This window comes from Acanthochromis polyacanthus, chromosome 24 (genome assembly GCF_021347895.1).
Source record: "Acanthochromis polyacanthus isolate Apoly-LR-REF ecotype Palm Island chromosome 24, KAUST_Apoly_ChrSc, whole genome shotgun sequence".
Taxonomy (NCBI): domain Eukaryota; kingdom Metazoa; phylum Chordata; class Actinopteri; family Pomacentridae; genus Acanthochromis; species Acanthochromis polyacanthus.
Window position 1 is genome coordinate 5,434,633 of NC_067136.1, and position 24,886 is coordinate 5,459,518.

Consider the following 24,886-nt stretch of genomic DNA (forward strand, 5'->3'; position numbering starts at 1 on the left):
ATGCCATCTGATTCCAGGTTTGAGTTTATTGTGAGGAAATATTTAGCAACAGCTTCATCTAGGGAGCTAATAGTTAGCTTCATCTAGAGAGCTAACAGGTAGCTAGCAGGTAGCTAACAGTTAGCTTCATCCAGTTTCTGTTGTTGAGACCAGACAGAAAGTTAAAGTAGCTAACAGGGAGCTGACAGGTAGCTAACAAGGAGGTAACAGAGAGCTAACAAGAAGTTCACAGGAAGCTAACAGTTACCATTTCCTATGTCCACGCCAACCAATCACAATGTAACATCCTCTATGATGTCACACCACACCTGTAATAACTCACCTGTCAATCATCTGAGGTAATGTTTTTACAGAGAAACGCGATAAAACTTGTCTTTGGCATCAAACACTAGTTAGCATGCCTCATTAAATCAGTGAAGCCTTCAGAAGTCCATGAGGCTGCAGGTGTCCTCAGGTGTCCTCAGGTGTCAGATGAAGGTGAGGTGCTGATGCTCGTCCAGCCCGTAGGTGTGTTTGTGCTCCTCGAACAGGTCGGTCAGACTCTGCATGTAAACTTTGTGGAGACTCTCAATGTCGTCTCTGCTGGGACTCGGAGTCTGAGTGACCGGGATGGGCTTCCCCACTGGAGAGATAGAACACAGAGAACTGATGAAGCTAAATGATGCTAACTGAAGCTAAATTATGCTAACTGAAGCTAAATAATCTAACTGAAGCTAAATGATGCTAACTGAAGCTTCATAATGCTAACTGAAGCTAAACAATGATAACTGAAGCTGCATAATGCTGACTGAAGCTAAATGATGCTAACTGAAGCTAAATAATCTAACTGAAGCTAAATGATGCTAACTGAAGCTTCATAATGCTAACTGAAGCTAAACAATGATAACTGAAGCTAAACAATGATAACTGAAGCTGCATAATGCAAACTGAAGCTAAATGATGCTAACTGAGAATAAATTCTGCTGCTTCTTACTGTTGCTAATATATGCTTCCTGCTGCTTACTAATGTTAGCTGTTGCTAACTTATGCATCCTGCTGCTAACGATTGCTATCTGGTGCTAAATTATGCCTCCTGCTGCTAATTATTGCTAACTGATGCTAACTTATGCTTCTTGTTGCTAAATATTGCTACCTATTACAAACGTATGCTTCCTGTTGCTAACTTATGCTCCCAGCTGCTAACTATTTCTACCTGATGCTAAACTATGCTGTGTACACTAATGTCCTCTGACTGTTGACGAGGAGATCCATAAACCAGACAAATGATCAGATAATCAATGAACCAGACTAATGATCAGATAATCAATGAACCAGGTTATTGGTCCGGTGCGTTGCTGTGGCGTTGCCGTACCGACGGTGTGGATGGACTTCCTGTAGGGAATCAATCCAAAGCTGTACTGGAAAACTCCTCTGGCGTGGAACAGCGGCAGAGCAACTCCCATGATGCACTGCAGTCGGTTCTGTGGACAGGAAGACATCCCATAATCACTGTTAGTTACCAGGCAACACACAGGGAGCAGCTGGTTGGACAATGTGGTTGTTGGTTCATGATATCAATTGTTGGTTGGTGACATCAGTTTCTGGTAGGTTATGTTAGTTTCTGGTTGGTTATATTAGTTGCTGGTTGGTTATGTTAGTTGCTGGTTGGTTACATTAGTTGCTGGTTGGTTACATTAGTTGCTGGTTGGTTATATTAGTTGTTGGTTGGTCACATTATTTGTTGGTTGGTTACATTAGTTGCTGGTTGGTGATATGAGTTGCTGGCTGGCTACTGTGGTTGCTGGCTGGCTACTGTGGTTGCTGGCTGGCTATACTAGTTGCTGGTTGGTGATATCAGTTGCTGATTGGCTACTGTGTTTGCTGGTTGGCTACTGTGTTTGCTGGTTGGCTACTGTGTTTGCTGGTTGGTTAATGTGGTTGCTGGTTGGCTACTGTGGTTGCTGGTTGGTTATACTCGTTGCTGGTTGCTTGCTGGGTGATGAATGTGGTTGCTGGTTCATTGCCATGGTTGCTGGTTTACTACTGTGGTTGCCATGGGGACCTCTGACCTGCAGCCTCCTCAGCGGGGATCCGGTCGGGTTCTCCATCTGATCAAACAGCTCGTTCTCTCCAAAAGAAAACACTGGAACCAGCTGAGCTCTGCAGGAACACAAACACAGTAAGCAGCCGTTTAGCCCCGCCTCCCAGCTGCAACCTGTGCCCCGCCTCCTCTACAAGCTCCACCCACCCGTGTTTGAGAGCCAGTTTGATGAAGCCCTTCCTGTTCCGCACCTGGAAAACAAATGAGATTCAACCAAGTGAACGACACACAAGAACATGTCTTTATCTAACGTCCAATCAGCTGTCTGTTTTCAACTAAGGTCCAATCAGGATGTCTGTCTTCATTGAAGGTCCAATCAGGATGTCTGTCTTCATCTAACGTCCAATCAGGATATCCGTCTTCATCTAACGTCCAATCAGGATGTCTGTCTTCATCTAACGTCCAATCAGGATGTCTGTCTTCATCTAACGTCCAATCAGGAAGTCTGTCTTCATCTAACGTCCAATCAGGATGTCTGTCTTCATCTAACGTCCAATCAGATGTCTGTCCTTACCTAACATCCAATCAGATGTCTGTCCTTACCTAACGTCCAGTCAGCTGTCTGTCTTTATCTAATGTCCAATCAGCTGTCTGTCTTTATCCAACATCCAATCAGATGTCTGTCTTTATCTAATTTCCAATCAGCTGTCTGTCCTTACCTAACATCCAATCAGGACGTCTCAGGTACCTGTAGTGTTAAAGCTCCTGGTCTGGCGTCCAGAGATTCTGGAGCTCCGCCCACTGCGATGACGGCAACGTTTCCTCCTCCAGGACGACTGACCAGGTAGGACAGACTGGACTTACAGCTGGACACCAGACCTGGAGAACACACAGACAGACAGACAGGTAGAGAGACAGACAGACAGGTTATTCAGGTTGTGTTTCATTTTATTGATCTTCTTCCATCAGATTTTTTTCTCTGATCAACGTGTGAGGACCTACTGGAGATAAAAACGTGCAAGTTTCTCTCTAATTTCTCATCAGGTCTAAATCTGGAACAATATTGGAAAAACAGATCAGGAAATATCTGAGTATGAGGAGTAGAAATATGAAAAAACACAACAGCTGACTAACAGTAGTAGTAGTAGTAGTAGTGACCTGGATCTCCTCTACAGCCAGCAGAACACTGACTGGAGAACTCAGAGGAACTGAAGGAACCCTCAGAACATGACAACTGTCTTCATCTAGATCCCATCAGGACCACAGGGAGTCACATGATCCAGCTCTGTCCTCAGGTTAGGACATCAGAAAGTCCACACACCGAGCAGAGGACGTCTGGGGACAGCGAGGTCCGTCAGCCAATCAAAGAGCCTGATACTACCTCCTCCTGCTGACCTGCAGCCCAGTTTGTTCTGTACACAGACCTGACGAAACCAGGAGCAGAGGTCACCACGTTACTACGGTAACATACGGAGCAGGGTCACCACGTTACTATGGCAACATCTAGAGCAGGGGTCACCACGTCACTATGGCAACATCGAGAGATGGGTCACCACGTCACTATGGTAACATCTAGAGCAGGGGTCACCACGTTACTATGGCAACATCGAGAGCAGGGGTCACCACGTTACTATGGCAACACACGGAGCAGGGATCACCACGTTACTATGGCAACATCTAGAGCAGGGGTCACCACGTTACTATGGCAACATCTAGAGATGGGTCACCACGTCACTATGGCAACATCTAGAGATGGGTCACCACGTCACTATGGCAACATCTAGAGCAGGGTCACCATGTTACTATGGCAACATCTAGAGCAGGGGTCACCACATTACTATGGCAACATCTAGAGCAGGGGTCACCACGTTACTATGGCAACATCTAGAGCAGGGGTCACCACATTACTATGGCAACATCTAGAGCAGGGGTCACCACGTTACTATGGCAACATCTAGAGATGGGCCACCATGTTACTATGGCAACATCTAGAGCAGGGTCACAACATTACTATGTCAACACACGGAGCAGGGATCACCACGTTACTATGGCAACACACGGAGCAGGAGTCACCACATTACTATGGCAACACATGGACATGACAGACAGGTGGACAGACAGACAGGCGAGTACCTCCAGACATGATGTAATCCCTGAAGAGTGGAACCCTGAACCAGAACGGCAGCATCAGCAGGTGAGGAGTGAGTCCAGGAAACAGCCGAGAGAAACCTGTAGCCTCCGTACAGAAGTTACCAAACGCCCCGGCAACCAGCACACCTGGAACACAGACAGGTACAGGCAGACAGACAGGTAGAGGCAGACAGACAGGTAGAGGCAGGTCAATAGACAGACAGGTACAGACAGACAGGTTAATAATGTAGGCAGACAGGTGTGTCTCTCACCATGTGGGTGGAATCCAAAGATGTAGTTCTTCTTTGGATCCAGATCAACAGTTTTGATGAGCTGCAGACATCATCAGTAATCAGTAATCAATAATCAGTGACCAGAAATCAATCATCACTAACCATGGATCAATAATCAGTAAGCAGACTAACTGATCAGTGGGATTAATGAAGGGTCTCACCCTCAGGGGGAAGTAGTCCCTGAAGTATTCCCACACCATCCAGCTCCGGATCCAACCGGACCGCCGACCCCCACTGGTGGGCGTGTCCCAGTCCAGCCACAGCCAACCAGCATACAGCAGAGCCAGCAACCACCAATCAGAGAGAGCCAGCAGGACGAAGCCAGCAAGACAGCACTGAGCTGACAGACAGGTAGAGACAGACAGGAAGAGACAGACAGGTGACTTACATCAAGATCCAACTCTTTAATCAAACTTGCACCAGAACAAACTAACATTCTGATATTTGGATCAGACAGAGACGAGAGAGGGAGGCCACCAAGACTCCTATGACTCCTCTGAAGGAGTTTCAGCTTCAGACTGTTCATCCAACAACTGCTGTCTGTTCTTCACCAGTCAAAGCTTTATGGAGACAAAGAGAAAGATTCTGATGGAAAAAGCTCCAATTAAGTGTCTACGAGAGTTCACATGTGGAGACTCTGATGTGAAGCACGGTGGAGGCGGCATCATGATGAAGCACGGTGGAGGCGGCATCATGATGAAGCACGGTGGAGGCGGCATCATGATGAAGCACGGTGGAGGCGGCATCATGATTAAAGCACGGTGGAGGCGGCATCATGCTGTGAAGCACGGTGGAGGCGGCATCATGATGTGAAGCACGGTGGAGGCGGCATCATGATTGAAGCACGGTGGAGGCGGCATCATGATGTGAAGCACGATGGAGGCAGCATCATGATGTGAAGCACGGTGGAGGCAGCATCATGATGAAGCACGGTGGAGGCGGCATCATGATGTGAAGCACGGTGGAGGCGGCATCATGATGTGAAGCACGGTGGAGGCGGCATCATGATTGAAGCACGGTGGAGGCAGCATCATGATGTGAAGCACGGTGGAGGCAGCATCATGATTGAAGCACGGTGGAGGCGGCATCATGATGTGAAGCACGATGGAGGCAGCATCATGATGTGAAGCACGGTGGAGGCAGCATCATGATGAAGCACGGTGGAGGCGGCATCATGATGTGAAGCACGGTGGAGGCGGCATCATGATGTGAAGCACGGTGGAGGCGGCATCATGATTGAAGCACGGTGGAGGCGGCATCATGATGTGAAGCACGGTGGAGGCGGCATCATGATGTGAAGCACGGTGGAGGCAGCATCATGATGAAGCACGGTGGAGGCGGCATCATGATGTGAAGCACGATGGAGGCAGCATCATGATGTGAAGCACGGTGGAGGCAGCATCATGATTGAAGCACGGTGGAGGCGGCATCATGATGTGAAGCACGATGGAGGCAGCATCATGATGTGAAGCACGGTGGAGGCAGCATCATGATGAAGCACGGTGGAGGCGGCATCATGATGTGAAGCACGGTGGAGGCGGCATCATGATGTGAAGCACGGTGGAGGCGGCATCATGATTGAAGCACGGTGGAGGCGGCATCATGATGTGAAGCACGGTGGAGGCGGCATCATGATGTGAAGCACGGTGGAGGCAGCATCATGATGAAGCATGGTGGAGGCAGCATCATGTGAAGCACGGTGGAGGCAGCATCATAAAGGAAACAGTCACAGATCCTCAGAGATGGTTTGAAGACAACTAGGTGGAAGTTCTGGAGGAGTCCAGACCTGAATCCAGAACCAGAGTCTGGACCTGGACAGTTCTGTTGATCAGGAACCCTGAGGAACCTGACAGTTTAACAGTTTATGAAGAAGAACGCTCAGACTGATGGAGACCAACAGAAGGTTCTTCTACTGGATCCTGACTAAAGGAGAAGAACACTGGTGGAACCACTGAGTTCATCTTAAATCTGTAACTACCATCATTACTTTGTGTTTTTTGTAAACTGTCAGAACAATATAATGTACCTGATCCTGATTCTGTGTAGAGAACACCAAAGGAGAACATCTCCAGGGGTTCATCCTGCAGTAGGTGAGTTCTAGGAGCAGCTGGAAACATCTGCAGTCTTTTCTCTGAAGGAGTTCTGTAGATGTGCAGAACATCAGAGGCTTCGACCAGGCTGGTTCTACTGCTGGAACCTGATCTAGAACCCTGGTTCTGGTTCCTCCATGTGATGATCAGAGATTGACAGAAGGTCAGGCTGAGTTTATCTCCTTCACTGGATCTCCAGCAGTCAATGAATAATCAATAACCAGTCCTCAGCAGCAGTAATCAATAACCCAGGGGTGTCTAATATGAGGCCTGAGGGCCAAAAGTGGCCCTCCAGAGGGTCCAATGTGCCCCTGGGACGACAACGTAAAGTGTCAAAATTATAGAGAAGACAAAATAATTTATGAAGCATGACAAGTTGTTCTGATCATCAAGTAAAATACTAGATTGTTGCTTTCTGTCATTTTGGGTTTCACTTTATTCGTTGTTTTTGGTCTCATTATTGTCATTTGTGTCTTTTTTGTCTCGCTTGTGTCATTTGTTCATTTTTTATTTTTGTCTAATTTTTGTAATATATTATCTTGTTTTTTGTCTTTCTTTGTCTCGTGTTGATCCTCCAGTAAATCCTCCATGGTTCAGGTCCAGGTGACTAAATGTTGTGTTTCTTTGTAGACACTCTGTGATCTGGAAGTTGTAATGAGGAAATGATAAACTGAGGATGAATATTGAAACTGAACTTATTTCTCTTTAAAAAAATTCAGGTTGTTCATAATGTTTTGTAAAAAGATACTTCCTTAAATTTTCGGAATGGACTTTTTGCACTAAAACAAAGGAACCATTAGTAGCTGTGGTTATTTATTTAGAGGTTATTATTCTGTGGTTTTACTGGTCCGGTCCATTTGAGATGAAACTTGGCAGAATGTAGCCCCTGAACTAAAACAGTTTGCAACAACCAGAGTGATCTTACCCAGAGCCAGGAAGGAGAAGATCCACTGCAGCACGGCGGCCGTCTGCAGCCTCCTCCGCAGCGGGATGTTCAGCGGGGCGAACTCGATCTTCATGCCGGCGGTCGCGCTCCTTTGCCCGGCTTGGAGCGCTGCGTCGTCCCGGTGCCTCCGTGTGGATGTCGGAGCTGCTGAGCTGCTGAGCTGCTGAGTGCCTGAGTGCCTGTCTGCCTGTCTGCCTGCCTGCCTGCCCGCCTGTCTGTCTGTCTATTCTCTCCTCTTTAATCAAACACAAACTGATAAAAAAAAACTTTCAACACGCTGTTACTCCACTCCAGCATTGCGCATGCGCGCCGGGCCCTGCCCCCTGGGTGGGTTCCTCTTAGCCAATCGCAGCTCGTGGCGAAATATGTCGGGAGCGAGCGTGGAGTCGGGCGCGTTCATATTACGGACACGAGGAGTTGCAGATGAAAGCGCAGTTTCAGGTTCAAAGTATGAAGTATAAAATATGAAGTATGAAGTATGTGCTGTGACAGAATCAGTGATCAATAGTGATCAATAGTGGTCAGGAGTGATCGATCTATTGTTAATGAGTGCAGTGTTCAGGTTGAAGCTGTGATCAAATCAACACATTTAAATCTCAGCAATAATCAATAACCTGATCAGTCTGAGACAGGCTGAACTCTGGTCACGATGTCAGAGAGTGAGGAAGTGTGTGACATCGTCATGGCAACGCTGTGTGTGTGTGTGTGTGTGTGTGTGTGTGTGTGTGTGTGTGTGTGTGTGTGTGTGTGTGTGTGTGTGTGTGTGTGTGTGTGTGTGTGTGTGTGTGTGTGTGTGCTCTGTGACCAGAAGTCCCAGTGAACTGCAGCTGTTGACTCATAATCCTCAGAAACAGACGGTTGTGAAACTGAGACGAAAGAACGCTTCAGCAGCAAAAAGAGGAAGTTTAAACACGATTTATTCACAATAAAGTTTTGATCCATCATTAAACACCATATATTGTGAATAAAGTCTTTAACAGTAAACAGAAGATATTAAACATGATTTATTCACAATAAAGTTTTATCCATTAAACACGCTGCCGTCGTCACAGATCTGCCCACTCTGTGGATTTAACAAACGTCTGGTAGAAATAAACTGAGTTCTTCTTTAAAACACCGACGTCTGAGTCTCACAAACAATGTTACAGTTACAGTGTTGGCAGCAACATAAAGAAATAAAACTAAAGCTGTGTTAATAAAAACATAAATAAACTAAATATAACAGCTGTATGTTATTAAAAATATTAAAACTAAATATAACAGCTGTTTGTTATTAAAAATATTAAAACTAAATATAACAGCTGTATGTTAATAATAACATAAATAAAACTATATATAACAGCTGTATGTTAATAAAAATATTAAAACTAAATATAACAGCTGTATGTTAATAAAAATATTAAAACTAAATATAACAGCTGTATGTTATTAAAAATATTAAAACTAAATATAACAGCAGTATGTTATTAAAAATATTAAAACTAAATATAACAGCTGTATGTTAATAATAACATAAATAAACTAAATATAACAGCTGTATGTTAATAAAATAGAAATAAAACTAAATATAACAGCTGTATGTTAATAACATAAATAAACTAAATATAACAGCTGTATGATAATAAAAATATTAAAACTAAATATAACAGCAGTATGTTATTAAAAATATTAAAACTAAATATAACAGCTGTATGTTAATAAAAATATTAAAACTAAATATAACAGCTGTATGTTAATAAAAATATTAAAACTAAATATAACAGCAGTATGTTATTAAAAATATTAAAACTAAATATAACAGCAGTATGTTATTAAAAATATTAAAACTAAATATAACAGCTGTATGTTAATAATAACATAAATAAAACTAAATATAACAGCTGTATGTTAATAAAAATAGAAATAAAACTAAATATAACAGCTGTATGTTAATAACATAAATAAACTAAATATAACAGCTGTATGATAATAAAAATATTAAAACTAAATATAACAGCAGTATGTTAATAACATAAATAAACTAAATATAACAGCTGTATGATAACATAAATAAACTAAATATAACAGCTGTATGATAATAAAAATATTAAAACTAAATATAACAGCTGTATGTTAATAATAACATAAATAAACTAAATATCATAGCTGTATGTTAATAAAAATATTAAAACTAAATATAACAGCTGTATGTTAATAATAACATAAATAAACTAAATATCATAGCTGTATGATCATATAAACATGAATAAAACTGTTACCATGGTTATGTTTAACTGCTGTAACCATGGCTACAGTAGACTGCAGTTACTGTGATCCCAGTAAACTAATGTTGTCAAATAAGCTGTTACCATGGTTACGTCTCACACATACATGAATACAGATAAAGGATCATTCCACTGATTTTCCTCTCGGCTGCTGCGACTGTGCAGGAAGACAGGTGCATTCTGGGAAACTGGAGAACCGAACATCTGCAGGACTTCTAGAGGAGAGTCCACCAGCAGGAGGAGACAACGTGTCTCTGACAGAAACTACATGTATGACACTCTGCACACGGTGAGGTCACAGCACACAGGTTCTTCCATCTGATTGGCTAACAAAAGACACAGGTCTGCTTATGCTAGACTGCTTCTGAAATGTCTGGACCAAGAGCTGGACTAAACCATCTACACCTGGACTAAACCAACTACACCTGGACTAAACCAACTAGACCTGAACTACACCTGGACTAAACCATCTACACCTGGACTAAACCAACTACACCTGGACTAAACCATCTCCACCTGGACTAAACCAACTAGACCTGAACTACACCTGGACTAAACCATCTACACCTGGACTAAACCAACTACACCTGGACTAAACCAACGAGACCTGAACTACACCTGGACTAAACCAACTACACCTGGACTAAACCAACGAGACCTGAACTACACCTGGACTAAACCAACTACACCTGGACTAAACCAACGAGACCTGAACTACATCTGGACTAAACCATCTACACCTGGACTAAACCAACTAGACCTGAACTACATCTGGACTAAACCATCTACACCTGGACTAAACCAACTAGACCTGAACTACACCTGGACTAAAGCAGCTTCACCTGTACTCAGGCGGTCAGACTGGACTGGGCCTGGTCAACACCTGGACTACAGATGTTCTTTCACCCTAGGTCCTGGGTTGTGGCGATCTGGATCAGGACCTGGATCAGCAACTAGATCAGGACCTGAATCAGGACTTGAATCAGCACCTTGATGAGGACTTGGATCCGGAAATGGATCAGCACCTGGATGAGGACTTGGATCAGCACCTGGATCAGCTTCCTCCAGCAGGGACGCTGAGGAGACGGTGGAATGATTTTCCTTCAGAGCTGCAGCCTCGCCAGTCAGGGCACATTCAGACCTGCACAGAAAACAGCCAGGTGAGTGCCAGGGTGGGCGGGGCCTCTTATCTGATGGGAGCAGGTAGAGGCTGGGGGAGGAGCTTGTTACCAGGGTGCTTGTTGCCGTGCTGCTTTCTGCAGGCCAGCAGGGCGAGAGACAGACTGAGCAGCAGGATCAGGAAGACGGAGAAAGATCTGCAGAGACAAACACACCAAACGTTAGCCAGAGCCAATCAGATCAGCCCATCCATCTGTGCAGCCAATCAGAGGCCGTCAGCAGTTAGGACAGGAGTTCTACCTGCAGAGGTGAACTAACTAGGTCTAGATTTAAAGAGCTGAAACACCAGACTGCTGCACATTCATTAGTTCAGACCCAAACCTAAGATCTGTCAAATGATTCACTGATTTTAGGTTTCAGATCTGAGAATTTTTCTGTTTTCACCCTAAAAAAAAACCCAAAAACATCTTAACCAGGAAGTCATTTTAAGAGTTCATTATGATGAGAAATAAAACTTTAACACATCAGATTCTTTTGGAGAAATGAGGACCAAAGACTGGATTTCAGTGGAAACATGGATCCATCTGTAGATAGACAGTAGGAGCTTTATGGAGACACTAGACCGGTCTGGATGGAGCTTTATGGAGACACTAGACCAGTCTGGATGGAGCTTTATGGAGACCCTAGACCGGTCTGGATGGAGCTTTATGGAGACCCTAGACCGGTCTGGATGGAGCTTTATGGAGCTTTATGGAGATCCTAGACCGGTCTGGATGGAGCTTGATGGAGACCCTAGACCGGTCTGGATGGAGCTTTATGGAGACCCTAGACCGGTCTGGATGGAGCTTTATGGAGACCCTAGACCGGTCTGGATGGAGCTTTATGGAGACCCTAGACCGGTCTGGATGGAGCTTTATGGAGACCATAGACCAGTCTGGATGGAGCTTTATGGAGACCCTAGACCAGTCTGGATGGAGCTTTAAGGAGACCCCAGACCAGTCTGGAGGGAGCTTTATGGAGACCCCAGACCAGTCTGGATGGAGCTTTATGGAGACCATAGACCAGTCTGGATGGAGCTTTATGGAGACCCTAGACCAGTCTGGATGGAGCTTTAAGGAGACCCCAGACCAGTCTGGAGGGAGCTTTATGGAGACCCCAGACCAGTCTGGATGGAGCTTTATGGAGACCCTAGACCGGTCTGGATGGAGCTTTATGGAGACCCTAGACCGGTCTGGATGGAGCTTTATGGAGACCCTAGACCGGTCTGGATGGAGCTTTATGGAGACCATAGACCAGTCTGGAGGGAGCTTTAAGGAGACCCCAGACCAGTCTGGAGGGAGCTTTATGGAGACCCCAGACCAGTCTGGATGGAGCTTTATGGAGACCATAGACCAGTCTAGATGGAGCTTTATGGAGACCCTAGACCGGTCTGGATGGAGCTTTATGGAGACCCTAGACCAGTCTGGATGGAGCTTTAAGGAGACACTAGACCAGTCTGGATGGAGCTTTATGGAGACCCTAGACCGGTCTGGATGGAGCTTTATGGAGACCCTAGACCGGTCTGGATGGAGCTTTATGGAGACCATAGACCAGTCTGGAGGGAGCTTTAAGGAGACCCCAGACCAGTCTGGAGGGAGCTTTATGGAGACCCCAGACCAGTCTGGATGGAGCTTTATGGAGACCATAGACCAGTCTAGATGGAGCTTTATGGAGACCCTAGACCGGTCTGGATGGAGCTTTATGGAGACCCTAGACCAGTCTGGATGGAGCTTTAAGGAGACCCCAGACCAGTCTGGAGGGAGCTTTATGGAGACCCCAGACCAGTCTGGAGGGAGCTTTATGGAGACCCCAGACCGGTCTGCATGGAGCTTTATGGAGACCATAGACCAGTCTGGATGGAGCTTTATGGAGACCCTAGACCAGTCTGGATGGAGCTTTATGGAGACCATAGACCAGTCTGGATGGAGCTTTATGGAGACACCAGACCAGTCTGGAGGGAGCTTTATGGAGACCCCAGACCAGTCTGGAGGGAGCTTTATGGAGACCCCAGACCGGTCTGGATGGAGCTTTATGGAGACCATAGACCAGTCTGGATGGAGCTTTATGGAGACCCCAGACCGGTCTGGATGGAGCTTTATGGAGACCCCAGACCGGTCTGGATGGAGCTTTATGGAGACCATAGACCAGTCTGGATGGAGCTTTATGGAGACACCAGACCAGTTTTCTATTTTTATGTTGAAATAATGACAGCTCTGATCTCTGCTTAATCCATTCAATCATTTGAATCTACTGGAAACTGTTTTCCGTTTCTGGAGATATTCAACTCAGAAAGTGACTTCACTTTTAAGATGCTTTTATTTCCCGTCTATTCCCCCAGAAATATGAACTGTGCCATCCTCCTGCTGACAGATTGGAGTTTCTTCAGTGATTAGAGAATCAGCAGATTACAGGGGACTGAATCTTACATCACACTGAGGATGAGCCACGTGTCATGAGGAGAGACTGTAGACAGGAGGAGGAGGACAGAGAACAAGGAGAAGAGTCATGAGGAGCTCAGCCAGAAAGCTTTCAGTTGACTGTGATGTCACAGGAAGCATGCTGCTTCAGGTGAGCTCACCTGGAGGTCCTGCAGATGTTGCCGTCATGGCGCTGGTGGTTTGGTTTCTGCACACAGAATCGGAGAACTTCGAGCACTCAACCTCAGTTTCCTGATGAGTAGCTGGAGGACACAGAAGACAGAACGATTGGACCACCGACCAGACCACAGAGTCCTGATCATCCAATAATCAGCCAATAACCAGTCAATAACCAATCAATAACCTGTCAAAAATCAATCAATAACCAGACTACAGAGTCGTAACCCTAACTAACCAATAACCAATCAATAACCAACCACCAACCAGACCACAGAGTCCTGATCATCCAATAACCAGCCAATAATCAACCAATCACCTGCCAATAACTTTAACTTTACAGGAATCTAGTTTCTCTTTAACTGAAATGATCATTGGTTTATTTTTGGTAAATGAATCTGAGCAGGAAAAGGAGAAAACTAGAAGGACATGAATTCATTTAGTAAAACTGTACCTGAACAGGTGAGTTTACCTGAACAGGTGAGTTTACCTGAACAGTCAGTGCAAGGTTGACACCGGATCCCCACCCCACCCCCACCACTACGGAGGGAACAGTTCTGGACCAAGAAGAAACCTGCAGGAGACACACACCATGAGGACAGACACGCACCATGAGGACAGACACGCAACATGAGGACAGACACGCACCATGAGGACAGACACCATGAGGACAGACAGACACCATGAGGACAGACACGCACCATGAGGACAGACACCATGAGGACAGACACGCACCATGAGGACAGACACGCACCATGAGGACAGACACGCACCATGAGGACACGCACCATGAGGACAGACACGCACCATGAGGACAGACACGCACCATGAGGACACGCACCATGAGGACAGACACGCACCATGAGGACAGACACGCACCATGAGGACAGACACCATGAGGACAGACACGCACCATGAGGACAGACACGCACCATGAGGACAGACACCATGAGGACACACACGCACCATGAGGACAGACACCATGAGGACAGACACACACACACAACATGAGGACAGACACACACGCACCATGAGGACAGACACGCACCATGAGGACAGACACGCACCATGAGGACAGACACCCAACATGAGGACAGACGCCCAACATGAGGACAGACACCCAACATGAGGACAGACACCATGAGGACACACATGCACACACCATGAGGACAGACACGCACCATGAGGACAGACACGCACCATGAGGACAGACACCATGAGGACAGACACCCAACATGAGGACAGACACCCAACATGAGGACAGACACCCAACATGAGGACAGACACCATGAGGACACACATGCACACACCATGAGGACAGACACGCACCATGAGGACAGACACGCACCATGAGGACAGACACGCACCATGAGGACAGACACGCACCATGAGGACAGACACCATGAGGACAGACACCATGAGGACAGACACCCAACATGAGGACAGACACCCAACATGAGGACAGACACCCAACATGAGGACAGACACCCAACATGAGGACAGACATGCAACATGAGGACAGACACCCAACATGAGGACAGACACCATGAGGACACACATGCACACACCATGAGGACAGACACACACGCACACCATGAGGACAGACACGCACACCATGAGGACAGACACGCTAACCATGAGGACAGACACAGACCTGGTTGACAGGGAGGACATGACGCAGTGTTCCGTCCAATCACTATCATCTCCAGCAGTAGACACAGAACGCTCACCTGGAAACACAATCTTCATATCAGACACACAACACCTGGTGGCTGTGTGTGTGTGTGTGTGTGTGTGTGTGTGTGTGTGTGTGTGTGTGTGTGTGTGTGTGTGTGTGTGTGTGTGTGTGTGTGTGTGTGTTTGTGTGTTTGTTTCCTAGAAATCAGGAAACAGTGCAGTGACCCATCACCTGCATACCTGAGGAGGCCCCGCCCCCTCTGCACATACCCATGTCCAGATCACAGTGAACTTGGACCAGTAGGACCAGCTGGTTCTTTTTGTTCCCCTTAGAACTCATTCTGGGGTTGCAGTCTGCCTGGTGTCAGAACCGGGTCCAGTTTGAACAAAGTGGAATGACCAGAACCAGCTGAGTGCACAACACCTGTCTGATACCTGATCCGCCTCATCACTGATCATTAATCCCTCTGATCACTAATCAATGATCCCGCATCGGACCGCACGCTAACAGGTAACAGCTAACAGATAACAACTTACACCTAACAGCTAACAGCTAACAGATAACAACTTACAGCTAACAGCTAACAGATAACAACTTACAGCTAACAGATAACAGCTAACAGCTTACAGCTAAAAGGTAACAGGTACCAGCTAAAAGGTAACAGGTACCAGCTAAAAGGTAACAGGTAACAGCTAACAGGTAACAGGTAACAGCTAAAAGGTAACAGGTAACAGCTAACAGGTAACAGGTAACAGCTAAAAGGTAACAGGTAACAGCTCACAGCCAACAGGTAACAACTAACAGATAACAGGTAACAGCTTACAGCTAACAGGTAACAGCTAACAGCTAACAGGTAACAGCTTACAGCTTACAGCTTACAGCTTACAGCTTACAGCTTACAGGTAACAGGTAACAGGTAACAGCTAACAGCTAACAGGTAATAGCTAAGAGCTAACAGCTTGTAGCTAACAGATAACAGCTTACAGCTAACAGGTAACAGGTAATGGCTTACAGCTAACAGGAAACAACTTACAGCTAATAGGTAACAGCTTACAGATAACAAGTAACAACTTACAGGTAACAGATTACAGATAACAGCTAACAGCTTACAGCCAACAGGTAACAGCTAACAGCTAACAGCTAACAGCTTTCAGCTTACAGGTAACAGCTAATAGGCAACAGCTTACAGCTAACAGGTAACAGGTAGCAGTTCCTCACTCACCTGATGTCCGTCCATCTCTTCGTCTCGCGCAGATCAGACAGAGCAGAGACTCCTGCAGGCTTTTATGAGCGTGAGCCGCTCCCTGTTTATACGGTCACCATGACAACCAGCACGCCCTGACGTCAGACCAATACCGGAAGGGAGCAAAGCCGAGTGCTGAGTGTGTGTGTTTGTGTGTGTGTGTGACCTGTAGTTACCTCCGTTATCAGCTGAGTGTTTACAGTCAAGCCCTGTTACAAACACAACAGAAGGAAACACACGCGTGCTGCACAGAAACATCAACATGTAACATCCTGGTCCTGGTCATGGTTCTGGTCCTGATTCTGGTCCTGCTCCTGCTCCTGCTCCTGCTCCTGCTCCTGGTTCTGGTTCTGGTTCTGGTCCTGGTTCTGGACGTCTTGAAGCTCACTGAAAAGTTCTGATCTGTTAAATAAACTCCTTCAGTGAAATTATTTCCTGACTTCTCTGATTGGAGGTGCAGGTGAAGAACCTGATCTCCGTGATCCGGTTCCATCTGGTCTAGTTCCACCTGATTACTGCAGTACTCTTTACTGACCAGAGGGAACAGTAATCTGATTACTGAAGTACTCTTTACTGACCAGAGGGAACGGTAATCTGATTACTGCAGTACTCTGACTGACCAGAGGAACAGTAATCTGATTACTGCAGTACTCTAACTGACCAGAGGAACAGTAATCTGATTACTGCAGTACTCTGACTGACCAGAGGGAACAGTAATCTGATTACTGCAGTACTATGGCTGAGCAGAGGGAACAGTCATCTCTTTACTGCAGTACTCCAGCTGACCAGAGGAGTAGCAGCATGCTGTCTGAACTCAGACCTCCGAAGAAGACGAAGCTGCAGAAGAGAAGAACAGAAGAAGAATTCTGCTCCTCCAGGTGAGGCTCCTTCCAGGGTTCTGGTTCGGTCCGTTAGTTAGCCGCTGTCCGGTTTGGCTTCGGTTCTGTCTCCGCGCTCACCGGGTCCGGTATCTGCCCGCTAGCTGCTGAATGCTACCGATGCTCCGGTTAGCCTCCGGTTAGCCGCTAGCTGCTGCTGTCAGGCTAACGGTAAATAAGCTTCCATTATCGGACACGCCCTCCTCTGACCTCCGCGCGCTCCCAGTCCGCGTCCTCTGTGCCTCACCTGCGTCAGGTGCACTGATCTATAAATAGAACCTGGATGTTGCATCTGACTAAGCGGGCAGCTCAACTTTGAGGTAAGCGGGGCTGGGCTAGCAGCCATACTACGGCCCCCAATAAGCAGTAGTGCAGAGTCCCGGGCTTTGGCTTAGGCATTTAGTTTTATGTGAAGGCCTGCTTAATAACAGCCTCAACTATTATTTCTTGTAAATAAATTCTGCGTGTCTTTAGCTTATTATAATTATGTCAATAATATAGAGGGGAGAATTAGAGATGTCTTCAACTTTAGGCAAAAATATTAACAAACTACTTGGACTATAAAAACCAGACACTTGCTTTAGTTCCAGTAATCAGTACTGTACAGTACTATATGCACAATGAAACTGTTTTCTGGTTATGCAAAATGAATATTAACAGATTTGTTTTAAATTCAAATAATGTTTTATTTTTGTTATGCAATAAACTTAAAGTTTTAATATGTTCACAGTATTATTTAAGTGAAATAACCTGTTTTTCACATTATTACAGGAACAGATTAATATTATATTATTCAATATACATGTAAAACACGCAAATGTACACGTGTTTATATAATATGATAAAAAGATAATAACACACAGCAATAGAAACAAGCAAATACAACTGAATAACAAAATTAATAAATACAATAAAGTTACATGTAGGCCTAGCTGTACATATCACATTCTACTGGTGTTTAAGAGAACTAGTTTCAAAAACTGTTTTCTTACTTTTTCTCCTGTCATCCTCTCTGTGTGTGATTTAGCAATGTGGTGCATGCGCATTTTACAGTAACAGCTAGAGAGGATTTAATTCGGCTGAAAACATGATTGTTTTCTGGGGTGTAGTCAAACATGTGAGGGTAAAGTGAATCAAATACAGCGTTTATAGCTACCTCATTCTAAACAGCAGATGTAATCACGTCCACAATTCCTCTTCTTTGAGGCACTTTTCCACTGTTTGCAGCCAGAATTCGTTGGAAACACTTTTCTGTTGACTCACAAACAGTCACAACATCACGTGACGGCTTCAGAAGGCCACCTCTGTCTTTTTTGGCGATCAAGTCACATATAAAGCTGCTGTCAGATGGCAGAAGTGCAAGTTGGGCATAAAATCCTTCTTTTAGCCATTTTCACGACATATCCTGCAATGTAGCCTACAGCAGCTTCCTTGTATGCAGACAAAGCTGGGATGACTGGTGCTGTTGAAACATCAGTGGCATCATCAAAACGTAGTGATGATGGAAAATCTGGATCATACCGCTTTGCAAGGGAAACATTGAAAGTGTCGCTTGTTGCATCGTTAATTGTGGTGGAATCACTCGTCACATAAAGGATGTGTTGTCCAGCATCTCATAGTTGACATTCGCCCCCTTTATTTCATGGCGCATGAGGAGACGTTTATATGCAGCTGTGAACTGTCACGCATTAGGGTTATTGTTGCAGCCGCAAGATGACCATACAGCACCAAAGAAGAGCTCTACGTGATCCTGGCTAGGCTTGTATGTCAACAGATACTTCAAGGGTGGATTTTCACCAGTAACAAGCTGTTGGAAAAGGCACTTGATACTTGTAATAGCACTCAGGAATCCAATGAAAGGAGTTTTCTTCTGGCTGCCTGTCATGAGGTGACCATTTACATCTTTAAGTTGAGATATGTAGGTCTCAGCCTCATCCAGGAATGGCTCCCAGAACTTCTGGTTACTCGCTCTCATTGGTCCTTTATACCCCTTGGCTACTGGATTTCGACTGTTAAGCAGATCGAATAAGCGATCAAAGATGTGGATGAATCTAGCTGTTGTCTGGCAGCCTTGAAACTGGGGCAATTCAAGATTTTCGCGACAAAACTCCATAGCATCTGCTACACTCATGCTTAGGGTTTGTGCTGCTAGGTTCACCTTCATCTTTTGCTTCTGCCACATAATATGGGAAGATTTGAGTTTGTTGCCAAGTTGAAGACCCTCTTTATCTTGTAATTTATGTAGCTCTTCGAAATAGCTCCGTTTCACATCTTCACCATGCTCGTCTTTAATCATTTTTGTAGGGCTGCAACAACGAATCGATAAAATTGATAATAATCGATTATTAAAAGCGTTGACAACGAACTGCATTATCGATTCATTGTGTATCGTGATTCATACGTCACTCGTCATGACGCAGAGCCGTCTACTTCACCTGCAGAGCGAGTTGAACAGAGCGAGGTGGAGGCAGAGCAGAGGAGGTATTTTCAAAGGAAAGTAAATTCAACAAATGCAACATGACCAGCACGGAGAAAACAGTTTGACCGAAGTCCTCAAAAGTATGGGAGCATTAAACGCTTCACAAAACAAAGATATGCTGCGTGTCCACTACATGTGAATGCACGCATCTAAAAATCGCACTGCTGTGAGCGGGCCTCTATGTGGTCACGTGACCGCGCTTTCAGCTTGACGGTCCGGTAGATGAGTCTGATAAACACAGTGGCTGGGCCACAAACTTTCTCTATTATTTTGAAAACACTAAAGGGAAAAGTATTTCTAAAGCATTTGAGACGAGACATAATCTGTGCAGCAGCTGAACCTGTCCTGGTTTTAGTTCACCGACGGCTAGTTTAGATGTTTAAGGACAGTAGAAGAGTCTACTTTATAAAAATGAGCTGCAGTTAAACACACCGGATCACAGCTGGAAACGCACCAACCGGTCACATGTGATGTGTCGCATCTCGTGGACACACACCTTAAGTCACTACATTATCCTACATTTGCTCTGTTTTAAAGTGAGGAAACGTAACATCAGTCTCTCTGGTAGCTTGTCTGATGCTAGGGTTAGCTTATTAACTGATTAATGACAGTGATAGGGCATGCGTGACTGTGAGAGATGCTTTTTATTTCACTTTAATCAGCGTAAGCAGGGTTTGGATATGCATTACAAATAAATGGAACTTGCACACTATGTGGTAATAATTTGAAGATTAAGCCTCAAGTTTTAATTTTCTGACAGTCTGAGTGAAGACACTGGTCTGTGTTGGAGTGAGGCAGGATGAACTACATTAACAGACTTTATGATAGAAAGACATCATGTCCACCACAGCAAGCAGCTGTTTGACTGAGAGCATCCTCAACATGAACGTCACTGACATGAGGCCTCTGATGGTTGAAGATGAAGGCTTCACTACAATGATCTTATTTGTTCTGTCATTCCAAATCTTTCTGAATAAAGAGGCGGAAATTAAAAATATTTTTTTTATCCGATTCATCGATTAATCGAAAAAATAATCGGCCGATTAATCGATTATTAAAATAATCGTTAGTTGCAGCCCTAAATTTTTGATGATGCCAGGGTGTTCCGTATCAACTTGAGCGTGTGGCAGATATCGAGCATGATATAAACTTTGCGAGTGCTATCCGATGGGTTAGTTGGGTCATCTACGATGGTTCCGTGACCGTTGAGCTTAAAGGTTCGTTTCTTGGTGGATTTGTCATCTATGAAGAATAAATAAAAAATTTGGCCCCCATGCCCCTCGCGAAAATGTGGGCATAACCCGTGAGCACTGCAAATCCAAAATGGCCACCGCAAGCTATTTTGGAAAATATCTTTTCAGTGGTTTGGCCCACAGAACCCCACAGCATATGGTTTCTGACATTTTTTGGGTCCAGGATCTCATATTTGATGTTGATTTAATGATTGGACCTGTGTTTGACCTTCAAATTCAAAATGGCCACCATAAAATCCAAATTGGCCGCCATCATTAATATCAGAAATGATCTCTATTTTTTTAACCACATGGCTCAAACGTGGATAGTTTCTTGGACTTTTTAAAGTTGTAGGATAAGTATTTAGTGTTTGCTTGAAGGTTTGATGTGATGAAAGGCGCAACAAAAAAGTTTAGCAAACATAAAGACTCAAGGAAATTGAAAATGTAAAAATGCGTAATACTGCTGTTAGCCACCACTTTAGGTGTTCACCCTTGTGCCACGATGAGGCCCAGTATTTACGACTTGACAAGGGGTTTTTGGTGTTTTTATGTTTTTGTTTTTTTGTTTGTTTGTTTTTTTTATTTTGTAATATATTTGAACAAAAACTTAGCTTTCTAGATATGGTACTTGCCTACTAAAATGTTAGAATGTTGACATATCAAAGATGAATGGCTACTCTTTACTCTCCCGTGACCTTCAGTATGATAATCTTGGATTTTACTGCTTGTTTATCTTGAAATTTACAGTAAAGTAGATGTTTGTGAATATGCTAAGTAGCAAGAGAAGAAACAGCTAGATGGGGATAACCTCTGTTTAACTTCCATACCACAGAGCAAAGCAGAATTTATAAGCACTAAGTAAGTTCAGATCAAAAGGCTGTAGCAGAAGCAATGGTAGGACAGACCTTCCATTTAACTTCCAAAGGTCAAAGGCAAAGAAGACTGTTGTTTGATAGAAAATATGTAGCAGAAGCAGTGGTAGGATGGACCTTCCATTTCACTTCCAAAGCACAAAGCTGATGCAGACTGCTGTTTGATTAACAAAAGTACATGCAGGAAGAGACCTACTGGAACACTGATTCATCTTCTTCTGAGTCAGTAGAATCTCCGTACTCACTTTCTTCATCATCACTCTCATCCCCACTCACACCTGGACATCGAGAACAGAGCTGCTGGGGTAAGGGGGTAAGGGTGTGCCGCACTGGTCTGCACTTCCCATTTACCATTTGCCATCCAAAGCCAATGGGAGAGGGATGCTCAGTCAGACTGTAATGTAGCTGGCAATATGTGAGGTAATTTGTCCTCTCTCGATGATGAGACAAGGTGTCATCATCAGGTGGGAGGCAGATCATGCTCTTCGTCTTCAGCTTGTTCCACTTTGAAGCTCTTGCCTGACCACATGTAACATCTGTACCCTCACCATAAATGTAGGAGAGGACAAAGGACCGCATATCAGCTTTCACTTCGTCCTTCAGCACCAAGCTGTTGCCTACTTGCTTAAGGAAATTTCTTGCTTCAGAATTTGCAGCTACCTTTTGTAACAGTGGCTTTTTTCCATGACCATAAAAAGCTGAAGTGTGATCACTGCTTGTGATGACATGGAAAGGGATAATAATTTCTGCAACTTCTTCTGAATGCATGGCATAGCAGTTGACTAAGATATTCTTGTGTTTCATCAGCAGATCGCCTTTGAGTTGTTGTGACAAATAGGCTGCTTGGACATACACATCAGTGTCCTCATTGTCCAAGTTCAAGTTTATTTGCCATTTGCAGTATAAAACCACATTGGAAAAAAGGTGCAAGAGCTCAAAGTGCACTGTCAACATCTAAAAAACAACAGCAGTACAGAAGAAAGTAAAACAATAACATAACAGAGAACATAACAAACAATGCCACATAAAATACCTAAAAGTAAAATGCTAAAAACCAATAAATAGTTTGGAACAGAAATAAAAACATATTAAAAACAAGATACATTATTTAAAGTGATCACAGCTTGTGGGAAGAAGCTCTTAAAGTGACGAGACGTGGTACATTTGATTGAGCGATATCTTTTCCCTGAGGGAAGGACTTCAAACATGGTCCTGGCAGGATGGCCTGAGGAGTCCTTTACAATCTGTAAAGCTCGGTTTAAGAGTCGCTTTATATGTGGCCTCCAGGAGCGGCAAGGTGTAGCCAATTGTCCTTCTGGCTGAACAGACCACTTTGTCCAAAGCTTTCTTTTCTTTCAAGGTGAGATTACCAAACCACACAATGAAAGAGCTGGTTAGCACACTTTCAATCACACAATGATAAAAGTTTAAAAGAATCTTCATATTTTGGGTGAATTTCTAAGTTTGCGCAAGAAGAAGAGGCGTTGTTTAGCCTTTTTAACAATGCTGGTAGTATTTGAGTTCCAACTCAGATCATTTGAAAGAGTGACACCCAAAAATTTACAGTTTTCAACAATCTGCACCTCAGTATCCTGAATTGTAATGGGCAAATGGTTTCTCTTGTGACGAAAATCAATAATCAACTCACAAGTTTTTGAAGTGTTTAGAAGCAAGTGTCACGGCTAGCGGGTGGACCCGAGCAGAAAGCCACACTACCAGGGCTGGCTGAATGCAAGTGATTTATTGTTTGGGAGTGAAAATGGTGGCTAGGTGGGGGAAAACCAGGGTGTAGGAGCGGGGGGTTCCGGGCAGGAGTGGGGGTCCAGGCAGGAGTGGGGGTCCAGGCAGGAGTGGGGGGTCCAGGCAGGAGTGGGGGGGGGGGGGTCCAGGCAGGAGTGGGGGGTCCAGGCAGGAGTGGGGGGTCCAGGCAGGAGAAACCGGTGAAGGCTTGTCGGGGAGAGCCGGAGGGAAAGGAGGATGACGGGGGATCACGGACAGCTGACTGAGTAGAAACAGGAGAAAACAATGTTAGAAACACGGCCGAAACTCAAAACAGATCTTGCAGAGGCTCGAGAGCAAACTGAACTGAGTAGTTCTTGTTCAATACTCTGGCAGGGAGTGGAAGGCTGAGCCGGTACTTATTGTAGAGGTGAGTCATTACTGTGATGGTTGTCAGCTGCCCGGGAGCCGTGGAAGTGGTTGATTGCCTGAGTGGAGTCAGCTGAGAAGCTAGACTCCACTCAGGCACCGAACTGCAGGGGGAGAGACAGGGCAGAGGAGCGGATGGGAGACAACCAGACAGACAGACAGGGCAGAGGAGCGGATGGGAGACAGGCAAGACAGGCAGGGCAGAGGAACAGGAGAGGGGGAGAGAAGCATGAAAGGGAGGAAACAGATGGGGAAAAGGGGTATTTGGGGATGTCAGGTGGGAAGGACGGGGGTGAGGAGGGAGCCCTGACAGTACCCCCCCTCAATGGGCGCCTCCTGGCGCCCTATGGAGCCAGCCGGGGTGAGAACCCCCGGCTACCAAGGGCAGCCAGGAGCCCACAGGGGAAACTGGAAGGGCCCACAGGGGAAACTGGAAGGGCCCACAGGGGAAACTGGAAGGGCCCAAAGGGGAAACTGGAAGGGCCCAAAGGGGAAACTAGAAAGGCTGGCAGGGAAGGAAGGATGGGGGACAGGAAGGACAGAAATGGGAGAGGGACTAAAGGGGACTCTGGGCTGGATTTAACTGGACTGGGGGCCGGACTGGCCGTGGATGGGCAGGACGGAGAGTCCGTTCCGGTGGGCGGCCTGGGGGCCGGACTGGCTGTGGACGGGCAGGACGGAGAGTCCGTTCCGGCGGACGGCCCGGGGGCCGGACAGACAACTGGGTTGGAGGCCGGACTGGGGGCGGAGCCGGGTCTGGTGGGTCCTCCGGGGGCGGAGCCGTGTCCGGTGGGTCCTCCGGGGGCGGAGCCGGGTCCGGCGGGTCCTCCGGGGGCAGGACTGAACACTGGGCCAGGG

General features: G+C 45.5%; 3 protein-coding genes across 56 annotated transcripts in view; 1 reads left to right on the forward strand and 2 right to left on the reverse strand.

The window, feature by feature from the left end:
* Positions 1 to 6: 6 nt before the first annotated feature.
* On the reverse strand, positions 7 to 7,692 carry LOC110969589 (2-acylglycerol O-acyltransferase 2-A-like). 2 transcript variants are annotated; one of them, XM_051944397.1, is made up of 9 exons: positions 7,459 to 7,692; positions 4,605 to 4,783; positions 4,423 to 4,483; positions 4,154 to 4,297; positions 2,769 to 2,899; positions 2,228 to 2,271; positions 1,955 to 2,139; positions 1,352 to 1,460; positions 7 to 622 (listed from the first exon to the last, which is right to left on the reverse strand). In XM_051944397.1, the coding sequence occupies exons 1-9, from the start codon at positions 7,550 to 7,552 to the stop codon at positions 568 to 570; spliced, it is 1,002 nt and encodes a 333-aa protein (XP_051800357.1). In that variant the 5' UTR covers positions 7,553 to 7,692; the 3' UTR covers positions 7 to 567. The 2 variants fall into 2 exon arrangements, with proteins under 2 accessions (XP_051800357.1, XP_051800356.1); XM_051944396.1 differs by having other exon boundaries at positions 2,049 to 2,139; positions 7,459 to 7,689.
* A 1,814-nt stretch (positions 7,693 to 9,506) lies between these two features.
* On the reverse strand, positions 9,507 to 17,050 carry LOC127532558 (tumor necrosis factor receptor superfamily member 19-like). Of its 50 annotated transcripts, none has more exons than XM_051944413.1 (10): positions 16,396 to 17,050; positions 15,150 to 15,225; positions 13,950 to 14,069; positions 13,480 to 13,581; positions 13,328 to 13,364; positions 10,974 to 11,059; positions 10,504 to 10,884; positions 10,413 to 10,452; positions 10,200 to 10,381; positions 9,511 to 10,148 (listed from the first exon to the last, which is right to left on the reverse strand). In XM_051944413.1, exons 1-7 carry the CDS (start codon positions 16,408 to 16,410, stop codon positions 10,868 to 10,870), a joined length of 453 nt encoding a protein of 150 aa, XP_051800373.1. In that variant the 5' UTR covers positions 16,411 to 17,050; the 3' UTR covers positions 9,511 to 10,148; positions 10,200 to 10,381; positions 10,413 to 10,452; positions 10,504 to 10,867. The 50 variants fall into 50 exon arrangements, 49 of the variants coding, with proteins under 49 accessions (XP_051800370.1, XP_051800372.1, XP_051800390.1 ...); XM_051944426.1 differs by lacking the exon at positions 10,413 to 10,452 and having other exon boundaries at positions 9,512 to 10,148; positions 10,200 to 10,330; positions 10,362 to 10,401; XM_051944425.1 differs by having other exon boundaries at positions 9,512 to 10,148; positions 10,200 to 10,330.
* A 128-nt stretch (positions 17,051 to 17,178) lies between these two features.
* Positions 17,179 to 24,886, forward strand: part of LOC127532550 (uncharacterized) — a 34,288-nt gene continuing 26,580 nt past the window's right edge. For 2 of the 4 annotated variants that reach the window (XM_051944378.1, XM_051944377.1), the window contains exon 1: positions 17,301 to 17,614. The gene's annotated coding sequence lies outside the window, so the exon portion shown is untranslated. The other 2 variants (XM_051944376.1, XM_051944375.1) reach the window with 2 other exon arrangements.

Coding starts and splice junctions, on each gene's coding strand:
- LOC110969589 (XM_051944396.1), bottom strand. CDS start 7,552: ATGAAGATCGAGTTCGCCCCGCTGAACATCCCGCTGCGGAGGAGGCTG. Junction 4,484..4,604: donor GGGACTACTTCCCCCTGAGG/GTGAGACCCTTC, acceptor TGATGTCTGCAG/CTCATCAAAACTGTTGATCT. Junction 2,272..2,768: donor CAGGAGCTTTAACACTACAG/GTACCTGAGACG, acceptor TTTGTTTTCCAG/GTGCGGAACAGGAAGGGCTT.
- LOC127532558 (XM_051944410.1), bottom strand. Junction 14,070..15,149: donor ATGTCCTCCCTGTCAACCAG/GTCTGTGTCTGT, acceptor TGTCTCCTGCAG/GTTTCTTCTTGGTCCAGAAC. Junction 13,582..13,949: donor AGGTAAACTCACCTGTTCAG/GTACAGTTTTAC, acceptor TGTGTCCTCCAG/CTACTCATCAGGAAACTGAG.